At 36.5% G+C, this 19,028-nt stretch overlaps 2 protein-coding genes across 3 annotated transcripts; both read right to left on the bottom strand.

Annotated features, from left to right (window-relative positions):
* Nucleotides 1-1,610: 1,610 nt before the first annotated feature.
* LOC100254717 (protein IQ-DOMAIN 22) lies at nucleotides 1,611-5,830 on the bottom strand. The gene is made up of 4 exons (XM_002276615.5): nucleotides 5,272-5,830; nucleotides 3,359-3,559; nucleotides 2,707-2,784; nucleotides 1,611-2,624 (listed from the first exon to the last, which is right to left on the bottom strand). Exons 1-4 carry the CDS (start codon nucleotides 5,701-5,703, stop codon nucleotides 1,851-1,853), a joined length of 1,485 nt encoding a protein of 494 aa, XP_002276651.1. The 5' UTR covers nucleotides 5,704-5,830; the 3' UTR covers nucleotides 1,611-1,850.
* Nucleotides 5,831-10,508: 4,678 nt separating this feature from the next.
* LOC100244444 (probable serine/threonine-protein kinase SIS8) lies at nucleotides 10,509-18,863 on the bottom strand. Of its 2 annotated transcripts, XM_002276653.4 has the most exons (14): nucleotides 18,543-18,863; nucleotides 16,622-17,018; nucleotides 16,407-16,529; nucleotides 14,986-15,565; nucleotides 13,858-13,898; nucleotides 13,696-13,764; nucleotides 13,508-13,608; nucleotides 13,045-13,123; nucleotides 12,236-12,334; nucleotides 12,075-12,143; nucleotides 11,852-11,901; nucleotides 11,363-11,444; nucleotides 11,178-11,272; nucleotides 10,509-11,083 (listed from the first exon to the last, which is right to left on the bottom strand). In XM_002276653.4, the coding sequence occupies exons 1-14, from the start codon at nucleotides 18,803-18,805 to the stop codon at nucleotides 10,966-10,968; spliced, it is 2,166 nt and encodes a 721-aa protein (XP_002276689.1). In that variant the 5' UTR covers nucleotides 18,806-18,863; the 3' UTR covers nucleotides 10,509-10,965. The 2 variants fall into 2 exon arrangements, with proteins under 2 accessions (XP_002276689.1, XP_019081313.1); XM_019225768.1 differs by lacking the exon at nucleotides 16,622-17,018 and having other exon boundaries at nucleotides 18,543-18,760.
* Nucleotides 18,864-19,028: the final 165 nt, after the last annotated feature.

Here is a 19,028-nt window from a genome sequence, read left to right as displayed (position 1 = left end):
TTCGTTAACTTGATATTATAAATATATAAATAAATTTCATATGCACAGTTCATTTAAATTTAATAAAAAAAAATTTAAATTTTTACATTAGTTATAATTTTCTTAAAACAAAAGATGATTTTATCACCGTGTGTAAGTATATTAATTTTAATAATTTAAATAAGAAGAAAGGGTTTATAGGTGTAAGTGTGGTAGTTGGATGAAGTTTACCTTTATAGAAACATAAAAAACAATTAAAAAAACATGAAAAATAATTTAATATTTTGAATAGTGAAAAAACAATGAAAATATTTTTTTATTGTTTTCAAAAAAATGGTTTTTGAAAACACAAAATCATATCTCCTTTTTCGAACAAATTTTTTATGTTTTTTGTTTTCAAGTACAGAAAAGAACAACTCTTACATTCTAGTCCTCATGGATGTAGGTTGGCATAAAAGTCAGAAGGCTCATAACCGTGCCTTTGAATTAAATGGCTCTTCTATGGCATCCCATGTTTTATTAAATAATAGCCAAATAGAGAAATAAAGGGAGAAGGAAGGTAGCTGTATATCCTTGGTTATGAAATATCCTATGAAAACCAAAGGGTCCATCTCTTACAAGTTTCAATGTCCCTTTTAATGCAAATGTACACAACCCATGTGGTACTGAGAAGTATGAGGACATTTAATAGGACAAGTACCCTACCAAGCCCACTACGTATTGTCCTTCTCCATCCATCTTGTAATGGGTTTTGAGGCTAAATGGGCATGTGGGTCTTGTTCAATTGTCCATTATTGCACACCCCCCCCCCCCCCCTCTCTCTCCTAAAATTCTCTTGAGATGCCCCACACTTCATCTCTAGGGCATGTTTGCCATCAACAAATCAATTATAGTAGTCATATATTAAGGAGTGTTTTCATGTAATGGTAACTACTAATGAAGTTGAAAAAGAATATAAGAAGAAACTTTCATATACTATATCAAATGTTTGGAGAAATAGTCTCCCTCCGGTGGTTGATGGGTTGAAATCATAGCATAGTGTGAGTCCCAAAGATTCATTAAATATTTTGCTAGATTAAGAACAAAGTGAAGGCATTCATTAATAAAAAATTAATGCAAGCATTGATTGAAGGAATGCAAGGGAGGAACGTAAGTAGACCGGCATCTATAGTCAGCATTGAAGGACCTTTCACCGACATTTTGCCTTTTAAACTAGAGAATTTTCCCTGCTATTTGATGCCATCGCCATGTGGGGTGGCCCTAACCCTAACTGCCATGACTCATTAGTGATTAAAAGGAAAAAGGAGAAAAGTGGAACTACATTTTCAAAGTGGTCTAGAGTGATGTGGGGAAAAGGGGGCAGTCCTCCATTTGAGTGCTTTGTTTTGCAGTCCATATATGCCCCAAAAAAGAATAATTCTGTTTTTGGCCTACTCCCATTGAAACCAACCTTTTTCTAATTCATCAATGATTCAATATTTCAAGAGAGAAAATTGAGTCTGAAATTGCACCACGGATTCAGCTCAATCATATCGCATATTATTACGTTAAATAACCCGAAGTTCAAAAGAAAAGGAAGCAAAAGAACTTGATTATCCCAACACCTTTTGGGCAGGATTTCATGAGTGATGTTGAGTACAATACTTGAAGTAGCATCTACTTACTACAAAGGCACTTACAGAGTTCTTAATATTGAGTCAGATTCAAGAGTAACCCTAAGACATTGATTCACAAACAAAACTCTCAACTCTTACCTTCCCTTAACAATAGACAAAACAAGTGTTACTAAATACATTAGTTAGCCAGATTAGAAGATAAACTAGATTAACAAAAAAAAGAAGAAAAAAAACCAAAATCCTTCAAACTTAATTCTAATATCTGCTGTTGCTAAACCCACCACTGAGACCAAAAGCTTCACTTCTTATTGGCATTCCAAGTCTATCCAAGCGTCCAGATCCAGGATAAGCTTTGCTGGTGAAGTTGGCATGCATTGCAGAAACCCTTTGTGCATTTGACCTTGAATCACCAAATCCATGAACAGAATACCTCTTTGTTGAACTAGATCTTTCGTATTGAGGCCTTTGTTTTGGGGCACTGAAAGACCTCACTTTAGCCTTCGAGGATTCTGTGTAAGCCATGTAGTTTGGATGGTCTGAGTAACCACTCAGGTAGCTTCTTGAGCCATCGCTCTTGGTGGGAGTGAAGGGACCTCTCCTTGAACTACCAGCTCTTGATGATGCCGAATAGAATTGTGGACTATTATCAGCAGTGCAAAAGGAGCCTTCTTCAACCTCCTGACAGAATTTCAAAGGGCTTAAAGATTGAACTTCACAAGATGATGGACTGGGAACTGTTTGATGAGTTGTTGAATCTTTTGAAGTAGTAAAGCTATGACTAATTTGATCTGAAGCCACACCATGATGAGAAGATTGAAACAGGTTTCTGCGTTTAGGAGTGAAATTGGGTTTCCCTGTATCAATTTCCAGTATCTTGTCACTCTTTTCATCATCTGTTGGACCGGCTCTTATTGAGGACCCTTGTTGGTCCCATGATCCTTCATCCAGTCTACGGTCTGACCAGTTCCTACTCAAGTGAGTTTTGTCTTGATCAATGATGTTCCTGCCACTCGCCTTTGAGCTATTTCTCTGTATTTGTTGGAGTAGCATTCAGTGGAAATTGTTTTTACATTTATATAGCACTTACCAATCCAAAAATGACAGCACATACCTTGAGTATAGAAGACTGGTCTTGTTTCATATTCTTTGCCCGAATGGCATGTTCAAACTTTTCAGGGGTTGCAGGGCCCTGCCATACAGAAGATATATTTGGTTTGTAATACTAAAACGTAATGGTTGAATCATATCCTGTTCTTCATTCTAAAGTAACAGGTAACTGCTAAAATCATCTTGACTCAATTTCCCGTGATTGGCGGAATGAAACCATGCACACATTATCGTTGCAGAAAAGCAGTTGACTTACAAATAATTGACAATATTATTATATTTAAAAATTTTAAAATCTGCCTATGCAAAGAAATTAAGAAAACCCTCTTCAAATGATTACACATATAAAGTGCTTTATATAATAAATTAATTACAATATTTACTCTAAATCCAGTTCATCTACTTTTCATGTCTAAAATTTCTGCGTCACATGGTGCCTTTCAACCACCTTATCATATTTTCTAACAAGGATGACTTCAAATTTTCAAAACAAGGATCGAGACATCATTGAAAAGTTATGCTATATAAGAAAAAGTCTCTAAGCTACAAAGGTCCATAAAGTATAGAGCTTTACTAGTAAAAGAAACCACTGAAAGAGACAACTGAATAAACTTAAATTTAAATAACATGGAGGGAAAGTTGAATTTTTTGCTTACAGGGTGGTGGAATTGAGAAGACTTGCCACTTGAATGTGATGATTCAGAAATCTGGGCTCGTCCCGCGCGTGCTCGAGCTTGAGCTCTCACCAAAGCTTGCATGCGTCGTAACATATCTGCAGTTTGCTTCCTCACAATGTGGCCTCTCACCAATGCCTGTAGCTTCACCAATGCTTTCAATGCTCGCAATGCCCTTCTCGCCTACAAGAACACCCACAAAGGTAAGTAAACAAAACCCGATTGTAATCATAAAGCAATCAAGCATCTGATAAAGTCAGAGGTCAGAGACAATAACAAGACAATTCAGCAACAATGTGCCACTACCACACTGGATAATGTATCGAACATCTTTAAATTGAATTTAAATTGAATGGCACTTTCTAAAATGATGGCGCCAAGCAAAAGCCCTTGCACACGATAATATGAAAATTGCAAGGTAAAAAGAGGTGCCTTGGAGAAACCATTTTCTCTCTCTCTCATAACATAGTCTCTCAGTGAAAGTCTGACATTGAAGAAGACAATGACATCTCACTAGCCGTCCTACACAAGAAAGAAAAGCAATGCACGAGCCTGAGTCTAGCTTCTACTAAAGTAATCAGCCAACCCCAGCTTTTTCCCAAAAAGACATACAAATACTCTTTAAGAAACACATACGGTACCTATGTTTGTGGTGATCCAGACAACCCAACAATTGCCTCGCTGCACCCAAAGCCCCAAAAATGTAAACTATGGGGAGAGACTGACTTCAACTCTTGCTCACCCAATTCCAAAAAAAGATTTATCGCTTTTTAATTGCCACGACATCACTATTTCAACACATAATACAATAACATGATTGTAATTTTTGGCGAAATATAGGGCATTTATGGGATTCAATTTGTGCCCAGAAATTAAATAGTCAAGACTGAACTCATCCTCACTGTATTGAATAAATAGGGCCATTAAAATTGGGGAGGGTAGAGAGGGCGTAATTACAGAACTGATCCCAGAATAGGAAGTAAATGGCGCAATCAGCCTCCGACTCAAGATCATTAACTCGATGTACAGAGAAGGATTCTGAATCTTCAATGGTGAAAGCGCCATCACAACGGAAATATTGCAAAATAAACCGATTGGGAAAACATTGAGAGGAGGGTCCACACGGGGTTCGATGCCTACCTATCGGTGCAGGTTAGCCATCACCAACCCAACCATCCTCCCGTCCTCTTCCAATTAGGTGCTGGTGGTGGTCAGTGTGGAGTAAGAATCCAATAATTAATAGGACTATTATTGGAAAAAGTAAATGCCCTGTTTGGTACTCAAACATTTTTTAGTTATTGTGGTTTTGAGAAAACGACGAAGATGAACAACTCATCTCACTGCCCAACCTGCTAAACGACGTCGTCAAGAAGGCTCAAGAACTGATGCATCTAACCGACACACAGAAGGAAGAGGTGGTCACTGTATCTGCGGCTTCCGCCTCGGCCATATTGATTTTCCCGAGACTAGCAGCGAAACGCTGCCTTAATGGAAAAAAATCTATTTTACGCTGAACCCAAATTTTTTTTTTTTTTCAGAAAGTGAAAGCACTGAAGATATCAATCTGATAATCAAAACAAACATTACAAATGAAGTGCTTTTAAAAAATAAAAAATAAAGACAAATATTGTTTGGATTCGCAACAGAAAAAAGCAGATTCTCCTATCGACGGATTCAGAGAAACATTTGTTTTCAAAACAGAAACCCCATCATAGCTTCAGAGTTTGGGAAGCAGAGAGGAAGAAGCAGATGAGAGAAGAGAGCAGTGATACTTTGTCGGCCTCTTCAACCACAGCTAAAGTGACTGTAATGCTATGGCATTTTAGAAATTTTGTCGAAATTCAAAGGCCAATTGATAAAGCATTGACGAAGAGGAAGAAAAGCAGAGTACCAACCAGGTAACCACGGAAAAGAGATTGAATTTTTATAACAGCCCACTCTTCTCGCGCCGAGAAGCCAGCGCTAACGTACGCCGAGGGAGCCGCTGACCTCCCGCTACTGGTGAGCCTCACCACCGCCGCAGCGGCCTGAGCTGCAGCTACGGCGGCCTCCGCTACCGCAGCGGTGGCAGCCGCAACTGCAATCGCGTGCTTGTTCGGATCAACACCGTCTGCGTACGCCGAAGGCGGATGCGGCTCTCCGTACAGGGCTCCTCTGCGGTCATTAGCGTGTCTGGTGTGATCCTTCTCTCTGTATGATCTCACGAAACTCCACCTCCGCTTCACCGACTTGTCCAGGCGAGCTGGTGCCGGAGCCGGGGTCGGCGCCGGTGAATCAGTCTTCTTCAGGCCGAGGAGTCCACGAAACCACTTGGATGCTTTACCCATTTGTCAGTGCCGGTAAACCGCTAGCGGTTTTGGGAGTTGAACTTGAGGTCGCATTTCCAGAAGCATAAGAAAGAGAGACTGAAATGAGAGAGGCCGTGGTCCGCCCGTGGAGTGGGAGATAAATACTTGTGAATGTATAAATACGGAAAATATAGGGTCCAGCTTGTGAACAAGAAAATAAAAATGAATTATGAGAATAGATTGCGAGACTGCTAATCCTACTCTCGTCGTGGCGCGTGCAGTCCCTCTTTCCTACCAAATTGATACAATCAAGGAAACAAGGCTCCAATGAGCATACTCAATCCACCACATAGACTATAGGCTCAATCAATGTAAGGTTGATATGATTTTCCATTTATTTCACTAGGTTTGGATTAAATATATTTATATTTAAATCAAATTCGAATTAAATATTTAATAAATAGAATATTTATCTTATAATAATTTAATCTTAATAAACTTATTTAATCCATATTTGATTCATTTAAAATTTTATTTTAAATAAATAGATTTATTGTGTTATAAACATGTTATATCAAAAGGTTAATTAGATCGATTCAAAAAGTAAGGTGATGTTTGTTTTTTGAGTGAATGTTTTTTTTTATAGATAAAAGTAACTATTTAATATCAATCAATATAATTAAATTGAATCTATCGATAATAAATTTATTTTACTTATATTAATTAATATAATATCTTATTTTTAACTAAATAAAAATAAATAAATATTTTAATTTTTTTCTATTCAGTGAAAAACAAATTACCACCTAACTCATTTGATTTATTTATTGAATAAGTTATATGATTTATTATTTATTTAATAATTAAATCATATTTGAGATTTTTTAAATTTATTATCCATTTTTTAAATTTTTGATTGAACATTAAAAATCAAAATATTTAATTTTTAATTTTTTTTATTAATTTTTTATTTATTTCTTAAATTTTTTATTGAATAAAAAATCAATATATATATATTTTAATATGTTAGATTTTATTTACTTCTTAATAAAGTAAATGGATATTAACAAGTTTTTATTGAAGTGATGTGAGTCCTTCAATCTACCAAACTTAATAAATGCCCATAATATAATGCATGTCACTAAACCCACAAAAAAATAAAAATAAAAAAATAAAAAAAATAAAAAAAATCCAAAAAGCCCTGTTTCCCAAAAAAGAGAAGAAAAGAAAAAAACAAGAACCCATTTTCCAAAGTAACTCAGTGAGACTAACCGCCAACAGTAACAATGAGTGGCAGTAGGGATGCAACCCAACGCCACAGTCTACGCACCCATGTGGAAGTGGAAGGATGAACCCATACGGGCCCTAACCTCCCACCCATCTCTTCTTCTGATCTGATTCCAGTTCCACTGCTTCCTTCTGAACCCACTGAAACAAAAAGAGACCAGATATGGATGTGCTCGCTAACCCCCAACCCCCTCCTATTTACCATTCTACCCCTGCTAGGCTCCCAAATTTACCATCACCTTCCATTTACATACACTTCATGGTACTGGGCCACCACATGGGAATTGGGATGATGCTCAGATCTCCCTGAAAACGATATTTCCCCCCATGGATAGGGTGAATTTCACGAGACCTTGGTGTGGGAACGATGTCGTTTTAGAGTGATTGAAGCGGATTTCTTTGACCGCAGGTGTGTAGACTACAGTCTTAGTCTATTAGTGTCCGTACGGCTATGATGATAGACCGGGTTTAAGTATGTGTTGCACGTTATCGAGAAAGATTGGAAACGAGAGTGTGAGTAGGTGAAGGTATCCAAGTCTAGGATCTCACACAGACCTTCCTCTTCACAGGCTCGGTTGGACTGTGGGGGAGCCCCCCTCGGCCCTCTTGCCTTGCTTCCCTACCCTCTGTATCCTTGACCTGTGGGTTGCTGTCAGCCTGTTACAATAATTTCTTTTTTTATATATATTTTTATTTTTTCCATTTTCTAAAATTTATCGACGTACAAGTCATCAATAATTACATCCCACGTAGGATTTACATGTGGGTAGATGATAGAAGCAGTCTATCATCCTTTTTTGTTTTTTTTAGGAATATGATGCTGTGGACCAATTGACTGGGAAGCAGATATAATTGATACTCGAATGATTTTGAAGAAGTATGGATTTATATATGACTTTGATTAGAAGACATATGTTTTGGCGTGCATATTTGATATAGCAATGAGTTGAACATGGACTATTTTGGCGTCATTGTCTTTGTCATCCAACAAGGTAACTTTTTAAGATGTGATGAGCAAAAGATTCCCCGACATATAATTCATAGTGATAGATTTTATTTAAACATTCGACTAAATAAAAATTAAATAAATTTAATTACTAATCGGATCATACAATGTATATAATTTGAGTATTTTTATTATTAAGAATAAGATAAAAAGACAAGACATGATTTCATATCGCTCTCCAAAAACGCCCAAAAGTTTTCGCTCCTGATGAGCGCCGGAGAGCACGTGAATGCTGGGTGATTGATGGAGTACGGCACGAGGCGGCGGCCTTTAGAAAAGGGAATCACATGGTCAAACATGACGAAGTACCGGAGTCGGTGCATTCGGATTCTTCAAATCGGACGGCAGATACGCAGCAACGACCTCCACTCCACATCACCATGAATCTACATGCATATCTTTACCGACATCCACCTTCCACTCAGCCACTCCTTTTCCACTTTCCCAACAGCTGCCCTCAACTTCAGCCACTGTGATCGCGACACGTGATGTAAAATTGGGTAGTGGGACCCAGGTGTGTCCAGTGGGTCAGAGGTGGGTGAGGTGGGGGTCAAACCAGTCCACCACATGGTTAGACTGGGGGTGGGAACAGGCGGAGTTTGGCTCGGTCAAACCGGCCACGTTGGGCGCCCAATGTGAAAAGTAGCTTTTTCTTCTTCTTTTATGAATCACACATTCTATGCATTTATTGGGCTGCATCTCCACTTTGCTGTCCCTGATGTCGTGCCACAGTAAGCATTGCATGTTCGTACGCCCTAACCTCAACGACGTCGTTTATTCTAGCGGTCTAGGAAGTGGAATGGGGCCTCATTGACTTCCAAAATAAAAAATAGTTTTTGTTATTATTGTTCGTAATTCTTGACGTGTTCATACTATTTTAATAAAGAAACCATTAAACTTTTATAAAATAGTTTTATTGATTATTATAATAAAAACACATAAATCTACCTAAAAAAATAATATTAGATAAAAAGGAGGAAAAAAAAAATCACTGTATATATAAAAAAAAAAAACATAATCATCATAACCCTAAAACTATTAATTCAATCCTTTTATTATCACTACAAGACTTTAAAAAAACTCTTATAATTATAATTTCACCATATATATCACACCATTAGTTTTTCAAATTGGATAAAATAGAATTCAGGATATCAAACTCTAATAATTATTATTGAAAATATTTTACCTCTTATAATTTTCAATTGCAAGTCTTATGATATCTAAAATCCGATGGGAGAAAAATTATAATCTTTTCTTCATATTATAAATGTTTTTTTAAAATTTTAATTATTTTTTTAACTCAAAATAGATAATATTTACACAATTAGAAATAATATCAAAGTTAATCTTCAACCTTGATGTTTTCAAATGACATTATTTGTTTATCTATTTTAAAACTGTAAAGATCCGAAATTGTCAATTTATTTGTTTTAAAGCCGTGAACACCTTTTTAGTCTATATAGTCTATATTCGTATAATGAATATTGGTTGAGGAATGTGGTGTAACATTTGTTTACTTGTAGCATGTGAAAGTGTACTTGAAATTTAATGAGAATGGAGCACAAAAGTTAGGTAAAAAGTTTGATTCCACATCTCAACGTACAAATAAAAGTTCATAAATTTTGTAACGCATCCTCATTATAGGAGCCGCAATTAATGGATAATTTTTTTTTCTCTCTTCTTTTTTCGGATATGTGTGGCAAATTGGCAATGAATGATATGAATTGAATTTCAACATTTAATTTAATTTAATTTAATTTCAGTAAAAACATGTACCAGAAGAGGGGGTCCTGCCCCTGTGTGGTTTGTTGAAGGAGGGCAATGAATGAGTGGTGGATGTGTAAAGGATGGAGGTGAAGTATTAGTAGAGAGGAGCCTGCCTGCTTTCATTAAATTTTAATGCTGGGCACGGTTTGCTCTTATCCTCCATTGGAGGAACAGCTGTGTAGAGTACACTGCTGCTTGTTTGACATTTAATGGAAATAAAAAGAAAGAAGGGTTGAGAATTTATGTTGGATCATAAAAGATTATTTGAATTTATTGATTTAATTAAGTGGCCTTGGCCCACAACCACACATGCCATGCATTCCAACACCCTTCTTCAAGGATTGTATTCCTTTAGGGTTTATTAGAGGAAATAAAAACATATATTGCTTAACCATTTTTTCTAATTATAATGTGCTTAGAGGTGACAATTTATGTTAATGAGTCGAATTTGTGTCCTATCAAAACTCAAACACTCGACTAAACAGGTTAACCCATGCACAATATTAAAATATGACCTAATTATTAAGAGTTAATTCTTGTATTTAATAATTGGATTGAGTAATATCATGCCTAAATCAATATGAATAACTTCTTAATTTGACATATTCACAGTTTATAATTAAGTTAATCAATATGATTATTAAATATCAGGTTAAATTTATGCTATAGTGTTGAGAAAAAGAACGTTATTTATTAAACAATTCTTGTAGTTCAATATGAATTCAATTTAAACACAATTATACTCGACCCAAATCTACAAAAAAAAAATATCAAATTCAAGTTGGAGTGACAAATCGTATCAAACTTTACCAACCCAAAGTCCGATACAAATTCTTCCTTTCAACAGTAAGCAAAGGGGTCTCTCACACTAACAAGTAATGAAAACTCTAATGTAAGGATGATCATCTCCTTGCTGGAAGGGGCTGGAAGCTGATAAACTGAGTTGGTGCCATTGCATTGAGGCCCATGGAATGTCACATTGAGCAGCGTTGTACAGGGGTCAAGCTATTTTACATTATTTCTGTATGGTATAAAGGTTATATATCCACAACAAAACACACTCTAGAGTGAGCTGTTACAGTCATTTCTTCTCAGAGCAGCACCATTTTGCCTCCCAACTATGAAGTTTCAACACTCCACCCCATGCAAAGACAAAACTTTCACGTGTCAACCGTGTTTCTACACTAGGTTGCTATGTCTGTTTGTTCTCCTACTGTCTTAAGCCCATTTTGACGAGTTTAAACCACATGCAAATTAAGGCCCCGAGCTTCCTGGACGGATTCTGTTGCAAATGTCTGGATTAAAGATGTCACGCAATGAATTAAGTCTACAAACGATGGACGTTGCTCTGGGTTGCTGCATTTTATAAGTAAGAAAGTGAGGTTTAGTTTCAGTGACTTGCATGCTCCAATGTGGAATGGAATTGAATAAGTAGGAGGTAGAAGCATACGTTTTCCAGCAGTCTTGGATAAGGGATGAAACTCGGGGATCAAGGCCTTCTGGAAGATCTAACCTTCTATCCATGAAGCCTACAATTCCAACAACCTTCCAAATGGAATGGGATAGGGTTAGTGGAGCTTTTGAAGACTTAAAGGAACAAGTTCATGAGAGAGGGAGAGAAGGAGAGAGAGAAACCTGCAAGGAATTCAGGTGGACCCATGGAATGGACTGAGTCATGAGTTCCCACAGGATGACCCCAAAGCTGAACACATCAGACCTGTTCAGAATGAAAAATGACATATATGCATTAGCCAAATGTTGTGCGTGATTGCCACCTGAGAAAAAAAAAAATGGTGGGAAAAAAGAAAAAAAGAGTCTGCCCCTTCTAATTGTTAACTGCAGATGGTCTACTGACTCCAAAAATTATGACCAGGATGTAAAGAAAGAAAGTTCCCGATTAATCAGAATAACTGACTTTTGAATCATAAACCATCCACATGGTAAGTTGAGTGGATTCAAAAAGATGGAGAACTTCTTTCTATTCTATGAAAAGAGAGGGGCTAGGATCCCTAGATCTTGAAGAATTCAGGTCCATTGAGCAATTCTCCTTTCCACAAAGGGAGAATGAAGAGAAATTGTTAAACCATTTATAGGGGCTTTTCAAGCTCGGTTTCAGGAGATCACTTTTCATTTGAAGGATCGTTTCGGAGGACTTCAGGAGCCATCCACTGAGGCTGCATTAGGGAAGAAAAAGTCAAGATAGTGCACTGGAAAAATTCATTGCACACACAAAAGCAGAGATGAAATGAAATCCACAACAGCAACAATGCATATTAATATCAAATGTGCTTGCAATAAGCAGAATTTGCAAATAAGATTTGAAGACAAACAAGATCAAAATCATTACCGTTCCTCTTCCAGATTTTGCAGTCAAGAAAGTAGTGTGCTTCAACTTTGACAGACCAAAGTCACCAACCTGATAAAAAGAAATTATGTAACTTCTCTAAGCAACTTGTAAAATGTTCAATCTACCAAAATCATTTTAAGAAATTTACTAGGAGATAGTACCTTGACATTCCAATTTTTGTCAACTAGCAGGTTTGAAGATTTCAGGTCTCTATGTACTATTGGTGGATTCCTGTGATGCAAATAATTCATACCTCTAGCCTGCAGTCAGAAAAAAAAGGTATAAATTTAATCTCTAACTCAAAAGTTACAGCATATCCATTGATTCTGGTGTGTGTGTGTGAGAGAGAGAGAGTGGATGTAAGACCTATTCTTAGTCACAACTTTTATGAGGAAGTGACATTACGAATATGACATGAACAGCCATCTCCACAAAGAGAGATGATTTGTCATGAATAGCTTTGGTATGCATAAAAAGGTGTGACTAATCAAGTGGGAGTATCTAATTGATGCAACTCCAGTTATGGATGAGTCTTCTGAATCATGAAAGGCTGTCTTTTTCCACCTCTTCAACATCTAAATAAACAGATATAGTCTTAGGCATTTGTTATCATCTGCAATTTTCATTCCTTTGGGTGTGCGTGTTCTACAAAACAATCTTTTGTGTTCTAGTTTTCAGAGCATTCTTGTTCTTTCCTTTCGGAGTTCATGTTGTTTTCAGGTTGTGCAAATCCCACAAACAGTAATAGCGGTTCTGAGTCCTTAATACCCTGGAGATTGTTTGCCTTTCATTTCTATTTGCGCTTAAAGTTCCACTGGAAGGGAGGTGAATTTGTCTTAAAGGTATTGTCAGCTGACTGAGATTTGTATTGAGAATTTTTTACTTGTCTAGGCATTTATGAAAGTGTTCTTTGAAATTTTTCCAAAAACTAGTAAAAGAAGAAGCTCATGCATTTAAATAGAAAACATACAACATCAAGAGCCATCCGGAGACGCCGCCTGATGTCTAAGACCTGATTGCTTTTGTGAAGTACTCTGAAGAGGCTTCCCCTGGACCATTAAAACAAAATTAATCCAACTGCACGACATCTCTCTATAAAAGGAACAACATACCAGAATATGCACAAACATGAGATTTGTGGGTTGACAATAGGCAAACTGTATCAACAAAAGCTATAAACATTCAAAGAGGGGAAAAAAACATTCTAATGAGCCATTGGAATATCATATTAAGAATCTGTTTGGTGGTGATTCTAGTAAACGTTTCTAACTTTTCTAGCACTTGAAAATTTTTATCAAAAGAATTGCTTTGAAGTGTTAGAAATGTTAGAAACACTTCCTAGAATCACTGCCAAACAAGCTCTAAGTAGGTTTCACCAACCCATCCTATTAAACATTAAGCACACCTTAGCAACATGAGAGATGCTTCTCTACCTGGGTAACAACTCTGTAACAATGGCAAGTCGCTCTTGTGAATATACTGCTCCCATGAAAAGCAATACATTTGGATGTCTCAATCTCCTCATTATATCAATCTGAAGAATTTGGGTCTCAGGATCTGGACTTCTGACCACTGACAACACTTACAATCAAACAGATGTTCACTGAAAAGTTCTAAATACCTCTTTTTTATAGTCTTGTAAAGTCCCTTCGCTGTATTCATTCCCAAAATAAACCTTAATTGCAACATCCTGATAAACACAGAAACAATCATGATTGTTATATTGATTCACTGCCCTCTGAACAGGATAAGTACTTGACGATTTATAGATTTAAAAAGTTACCGATCCATTCCAAATTCCATGATAGACAGCAGCATATGAACCTGTAAGGCAAAAGGAAATGAATAGGTACAAATAAAATGAATGCAAAAATCTTTCTGCTTGCATTATGTTATGCTTCCCATTTTCTGAAGTTTTTGAGTCTCAACATTTACTAAAACAGTAATACCAAATATGCATTTTGCCTTTGACCAACATATGATTTAGAAGGCAACTTCCCACAAGGTTAAGGAAGGGTCGCTTTTTGTTAGTTCTGAACAGTAGTAGACATTTGGTGGCATTTGTTTTTTTATCTGAAATTTGAATAAGACTGAATTTGTCTGAAATCAAGGCAAAGATGTCATCCAGACTTCAAATTTCAAATAATAGTTAAAATTTTGGAGTTTTTGTATTCAGACAAGATATCTAAAAACTAAGGTGGTGTTTGTTTTTTTTACTTAACTCTAAATAGAACTTTAATACTTAATAGTATTAAGTATTAGGTTGTTTGTTTTTGTAATATTTTATTTCTATTAAGCATTAAAAAGTAAAGAAAAATCAACATGTTGTTTTTCCCATTTAGAAAAAGCCAAATATTTTGGTTTTTTCTATTCAGCAAAAATTTATAATAAATAATGAAAAAGTAGAAAAACAAACAACTTAAAGTCTGAAAACGAATTGCTTTCAACAAAAAAACTAAAAAAAAACACCCTCAAGACTAACTTAAAAAACAAAGGCCACACAAACATCTAAAGTCTATCAAAATTTCAAACATAAAAGGGGGTAATGTTTCCAACAAAGTGTGTTATTTAAACATTTTTGAATGTGCTCCAAACATGAGAATAATGGCAGTTTTCATAAATCATTCCTAGATCTACTTTTCCATGATCAAATGCACCTACACACACAAAAATAAACATATTTAAGCTTCACACTAGCAGGCACAAATAAGCATATTAAGCCTCAAAATAAAACAAATAGGTTGTTGTTGAGTTATTAAGTGAATGGCATCGAAGAAGACATTAGGAGCGATCTTCACTTGTAAATCCCCCCTCCCACAACAACACACATGCTAAAAAAGAATGAACTCAAGAAAAAAAGAGCATGAAAGCATAGGAAAGATTTAACATAAACTGAACCTCTTCACCCTACCTCGGCCAATCTCCTCACCAAAATGTAAGTCTTCCCACTGAATCTCACAATCTGAGACTGAGCTTGACTCACTATCTGTTTTACTTGATGAACTTCCATTGTTGCTATTGATGCTTCCCCCTGTGCCTGGAGATTGATTGACATCTGGGTGCTGTTGCACTGAACTTTGTATCCCCAGGACTTTCAAGTCCTCTAGTTCTGGCTCTGACTCCTTTGCATCCAATTGAAAGGTTAATATTGGAGATGAACATCTGAGTCTGGGCACTGCAAAACAGTTGTGGCACTCTTTGGAAGAACCCTCTCCAGGAGTATTTGGAATCCTGTGCTCATTACCATTTGAATATTCTCTTTCTGCAGCAAAGGAAACAATTTTTTTCTTGGGATTTTCTCCCTTATACCTGGTATCAAAATTGCGGCAGTTTGGACATGATTCTTTTGCATCTCTATGATAATTTGGCTCTTTTATTACTTCATTGCATACTGAAGAATAGGATGAATTATTTTGTTGAAAACTTCTATCATCTTCTTTTGCATTTTTTCCACTTCCCCTGATGCGCAACTTCGCTAATACCTTTGCTGCCTGCAATCATCTCAAACAATTGCATCAGTGTTGATGTCATTCAAACAAGAAGTTATATGAAAAATAAAATTTAAGGAAAAAAAAATTGTTCTGGTGATTATTATTTTTGAATGGTAAAATATGAAAAAAATTCTATGATTTCAAGGTACTTCAGAAATATACTCAGCTTATTTGTTAAGCATGAATTACCTAGCAGTATAACATAAAGTGACACAATTCTGTAATTATTCACAAATATCAAGAATATTTTGAACAATTAGTTTTGTCACCTGTCATCGTCCATATTGTTAAACTACCAATTCACCCTCAAATACTTAAGCTATTAGGTAGTGAATCGGCCTGGCTCATGAACAGCCCTCTTTTGGCTTATGTGTGGGCTCATTAATCAGGGAAATAAACATGCAGTGAGATTTGAGCTTGACCTATTGACAACCAAGGCTCTAATACCATGTTATGATACAAACTTGACTTAAAAGCTTAAGCCATTAGATAATAGTGCGCCAACAATCCATATCAAGTCGATTAAGCCCAAACATACATCATTAATGAAAACATATCCTACATTTTGAATTATTCCCTATCTGAATAAAATCAAAACCCAAGTTCTAACTTCTAAGTGACTCTAAGAAACAAAGGTGAAAGATAAAATGAATACAATTTTGTAAGGTTGAGCGAATTGAAATGCAGATTCATCCTTTGGAATGATCCACCCGTCAGTTCTGCTCTTCCTGATGTCAAAATGGAGCCTAGGATTTGCATCCGGAAAATGAGAAATTTCCACTGTCTCATTTTACTTCATTATTGTAACATAGTAGAAAATACCAATAAGTTAACAGCTTACTAGTGTTTCAGACTTCTCTGAACTCTTATCTTTGGCATCCAGCATGTTCTTCCCCTTTTCTTGGGAACTTGCAAATGGATTGCATGCATCCTCCCCACAATTTTGTGACAGAACTTTTGAGGCCTGAGGAATTTATACCACACCCATTTAGAAACTAAACTGAAGGAACCAGAAGAAGAAAATAGAAACAAAGTGGAAGTGTTACACATAAGCACCGGATTTGAAACAGACGATGCAATCTGTGGCTGTGATTGCCACTGAATCTTTTTCAGGTTTAACTCCCGTACTCTATGTTGGCAATTAGCATGATCCTCATATGCTCTCAGATATTGAGAGGTTATATTATTAAATAAAGCTGCATCACTTGAAACAGTGATAACACCAACAAAATCACCGTCCTCGTATAATGGGCTTTTTGTCACTATAGCCATAAATATCTCACCAGACCTCTTCTTAAGAGGAAACTGACCTGACCATGATTGCCCATTGGTCAACTTTTCCATGATTTTTTTAACATGTGTATAATATGCTTCATCAATAAGAACGTCAACAACTCTTTGCCCAAGAACCTCACAATCCTTCCACCCATAGAGTTTTTCAGCTGAACGATTCCTGAAAATATAATATATTTTATTCCACTAAAAGTAAAAAGTCATGAGGCTGAAGCTGCACAGATAGCAGCTAATATACCAAAAAGAAAAAAGGAAAAAAGACTATAACAGCTTAAGATCATTGACCTCTGGACTCAGTTGCCATGGGCAGTTACAGAGCCCAGAGCAAGATGGAGATGTATTTACCAAATGAGCATGTGCTTTTACCCCTATTGCAAAATTTGCACAATGTAAATGGGAAAACAACAGTTGTTCACTAAACTTATCCGGGTGAAAGTTGTGTCTTTGACTTTTCAAGAAGCACTTGATTTTAGCAAACTTTTTAATGGCACAAATTTCAGAAAATTCAGATTAAAGCTCTTCAAAACATGTGCTCAATCATCAATTCAAATTTCAAATTTTTTGCTTTTGCGTCAAAAAATAAAATAAAATAAAATAAAATTGTTGAACCACACAAGATAATGTGTAAATTAATGGCCCTGTAGATACCTACAAGCGAGAACAGAAAAATAAAAATACGAACTTGTGTTCTAAATCAAATTCTTCAACTGTATTCAAAGTAACGTTGGAAGTACAAATTCATCATCCTAAACAAAAAAATTTCCAGAAGATGCCAGCCATGACCATCAATGTATGACACTAAAATCTAAAATTGTGTCAATTCAAGAAGCATTGAGCTGATCTTACACCTTATTCTTGGTAATGAGTCTCATTTTCTTATATGGCTCCATTATAGATTCAATCCGGATAAAAATGCATACCTACTACTTTCATAAGATATCCACAGATCCCCTAGATGCATCAAATATTAAAAACAAACAAACAAAACAAAATCTTCTGAACAAGCCAGAAGTAAAAAGAAATAAGTTAGATTATCCAGTTTCACAATCATGACAAGGACCCCCTTATAATATGCAGTGAACATGGATCAAACATATAGTGAACCTAGAGATATAAGCCATGATACCCAAGTTATTAACATTCACCTCAAGGCTTGAGCCTGGTTGGGCTTTTTGTTCCAAATGTTCTTGTCAAGTTCCTTCATCATGTGTCTAAACCTTGGTATTATGAGCATGTTCATGTTAATCCAACTAAATGAAAAGGAAGAGAAAAAAACAAGGAGAAGGTCTAATTGATTCAATGGAAAGAAACCTTCAAATGAACAACTGGCCATATTGCAAATACTACAAATACTGTTCCTCCGGGTAGAGCCATTCAATTAAACATAGAAAATATATAAGCGTTCCACCTTCAAACAAGCTTTAAATTAAACTTCCAATTCAGTTTTCATTATTCGAGGCTTCACCTTCAAACATATGCGTTCCTCCGCATATGTTTCGCTATAATTAGCATGAAACCAAACATCTTTATGCATCAGTCTCATCAAAACAATTCAGACATCAACTACTCTATGCTAAATCCACCAGGAACATCAAGAAAAGATCATGAGTGGAGAAGAAAATAAAAATATTAACCAAGAATCAATGAAGCAACAAGCTATTTCAAATGGGTATTTGATATATACCAGAAAAAAATCTCCCCAGACCAAGGCGTGAACGCATAAACAGAGTGACCCATTGAATCCAAGACACTCCGGCACGGACCCCCGCCGGAGAAATACCCCGGAACGTGACCCCATCCGCTGTCCGGCCACAGAGTGCCGCCGTCCTTCTCCTCCTTGCTCCGCTCCTCCATCAGCACCTCCAACTGGGCTCTCATATTCGCCTGGCTCTGCTCCAAGCTCCGAAACCGATCCATCAGGGCCCTGTACACGTCGTCGGCGGCCATGGGAATGTTGAGGTGCACCCGGAGCTCAAAACGCGTCGTTTTATTGGAATGGTCGCCACGCCCTTCTATGTTCTACGTCACTGTCGTTTGTATATTATTTTCTGCACGAATCGTGACAGTAAAGAGTGTTGGCCACGTGGCAGTGCCAGCCCAGGGGAGCGAATGAGGTGAGACTGCAGGGGAACAGAGGGCATATTTGGGAAATGAAATTTTGTTCTGTTGT

The sequence above is a fragment of the Vitis vinifera genome, chromosome 2, assembly GCF_030704535.1.
Source record: "Vitis vinifera cultivar Pinot Noir 40024 chromosome 2, ASM3070453v1".
Lineage (NCBI taxonomy): Eukaryota > Viridiplantae > Streptophyta > Magnoliopsida > Vitales > Vitaceae > Vitis > Vitis vinifera.
The sequence above is the reverse complement of the archived record's forward strand: the minus strand, read 5'-3'. Positions and strand labels throughout refer to the sequence as shown.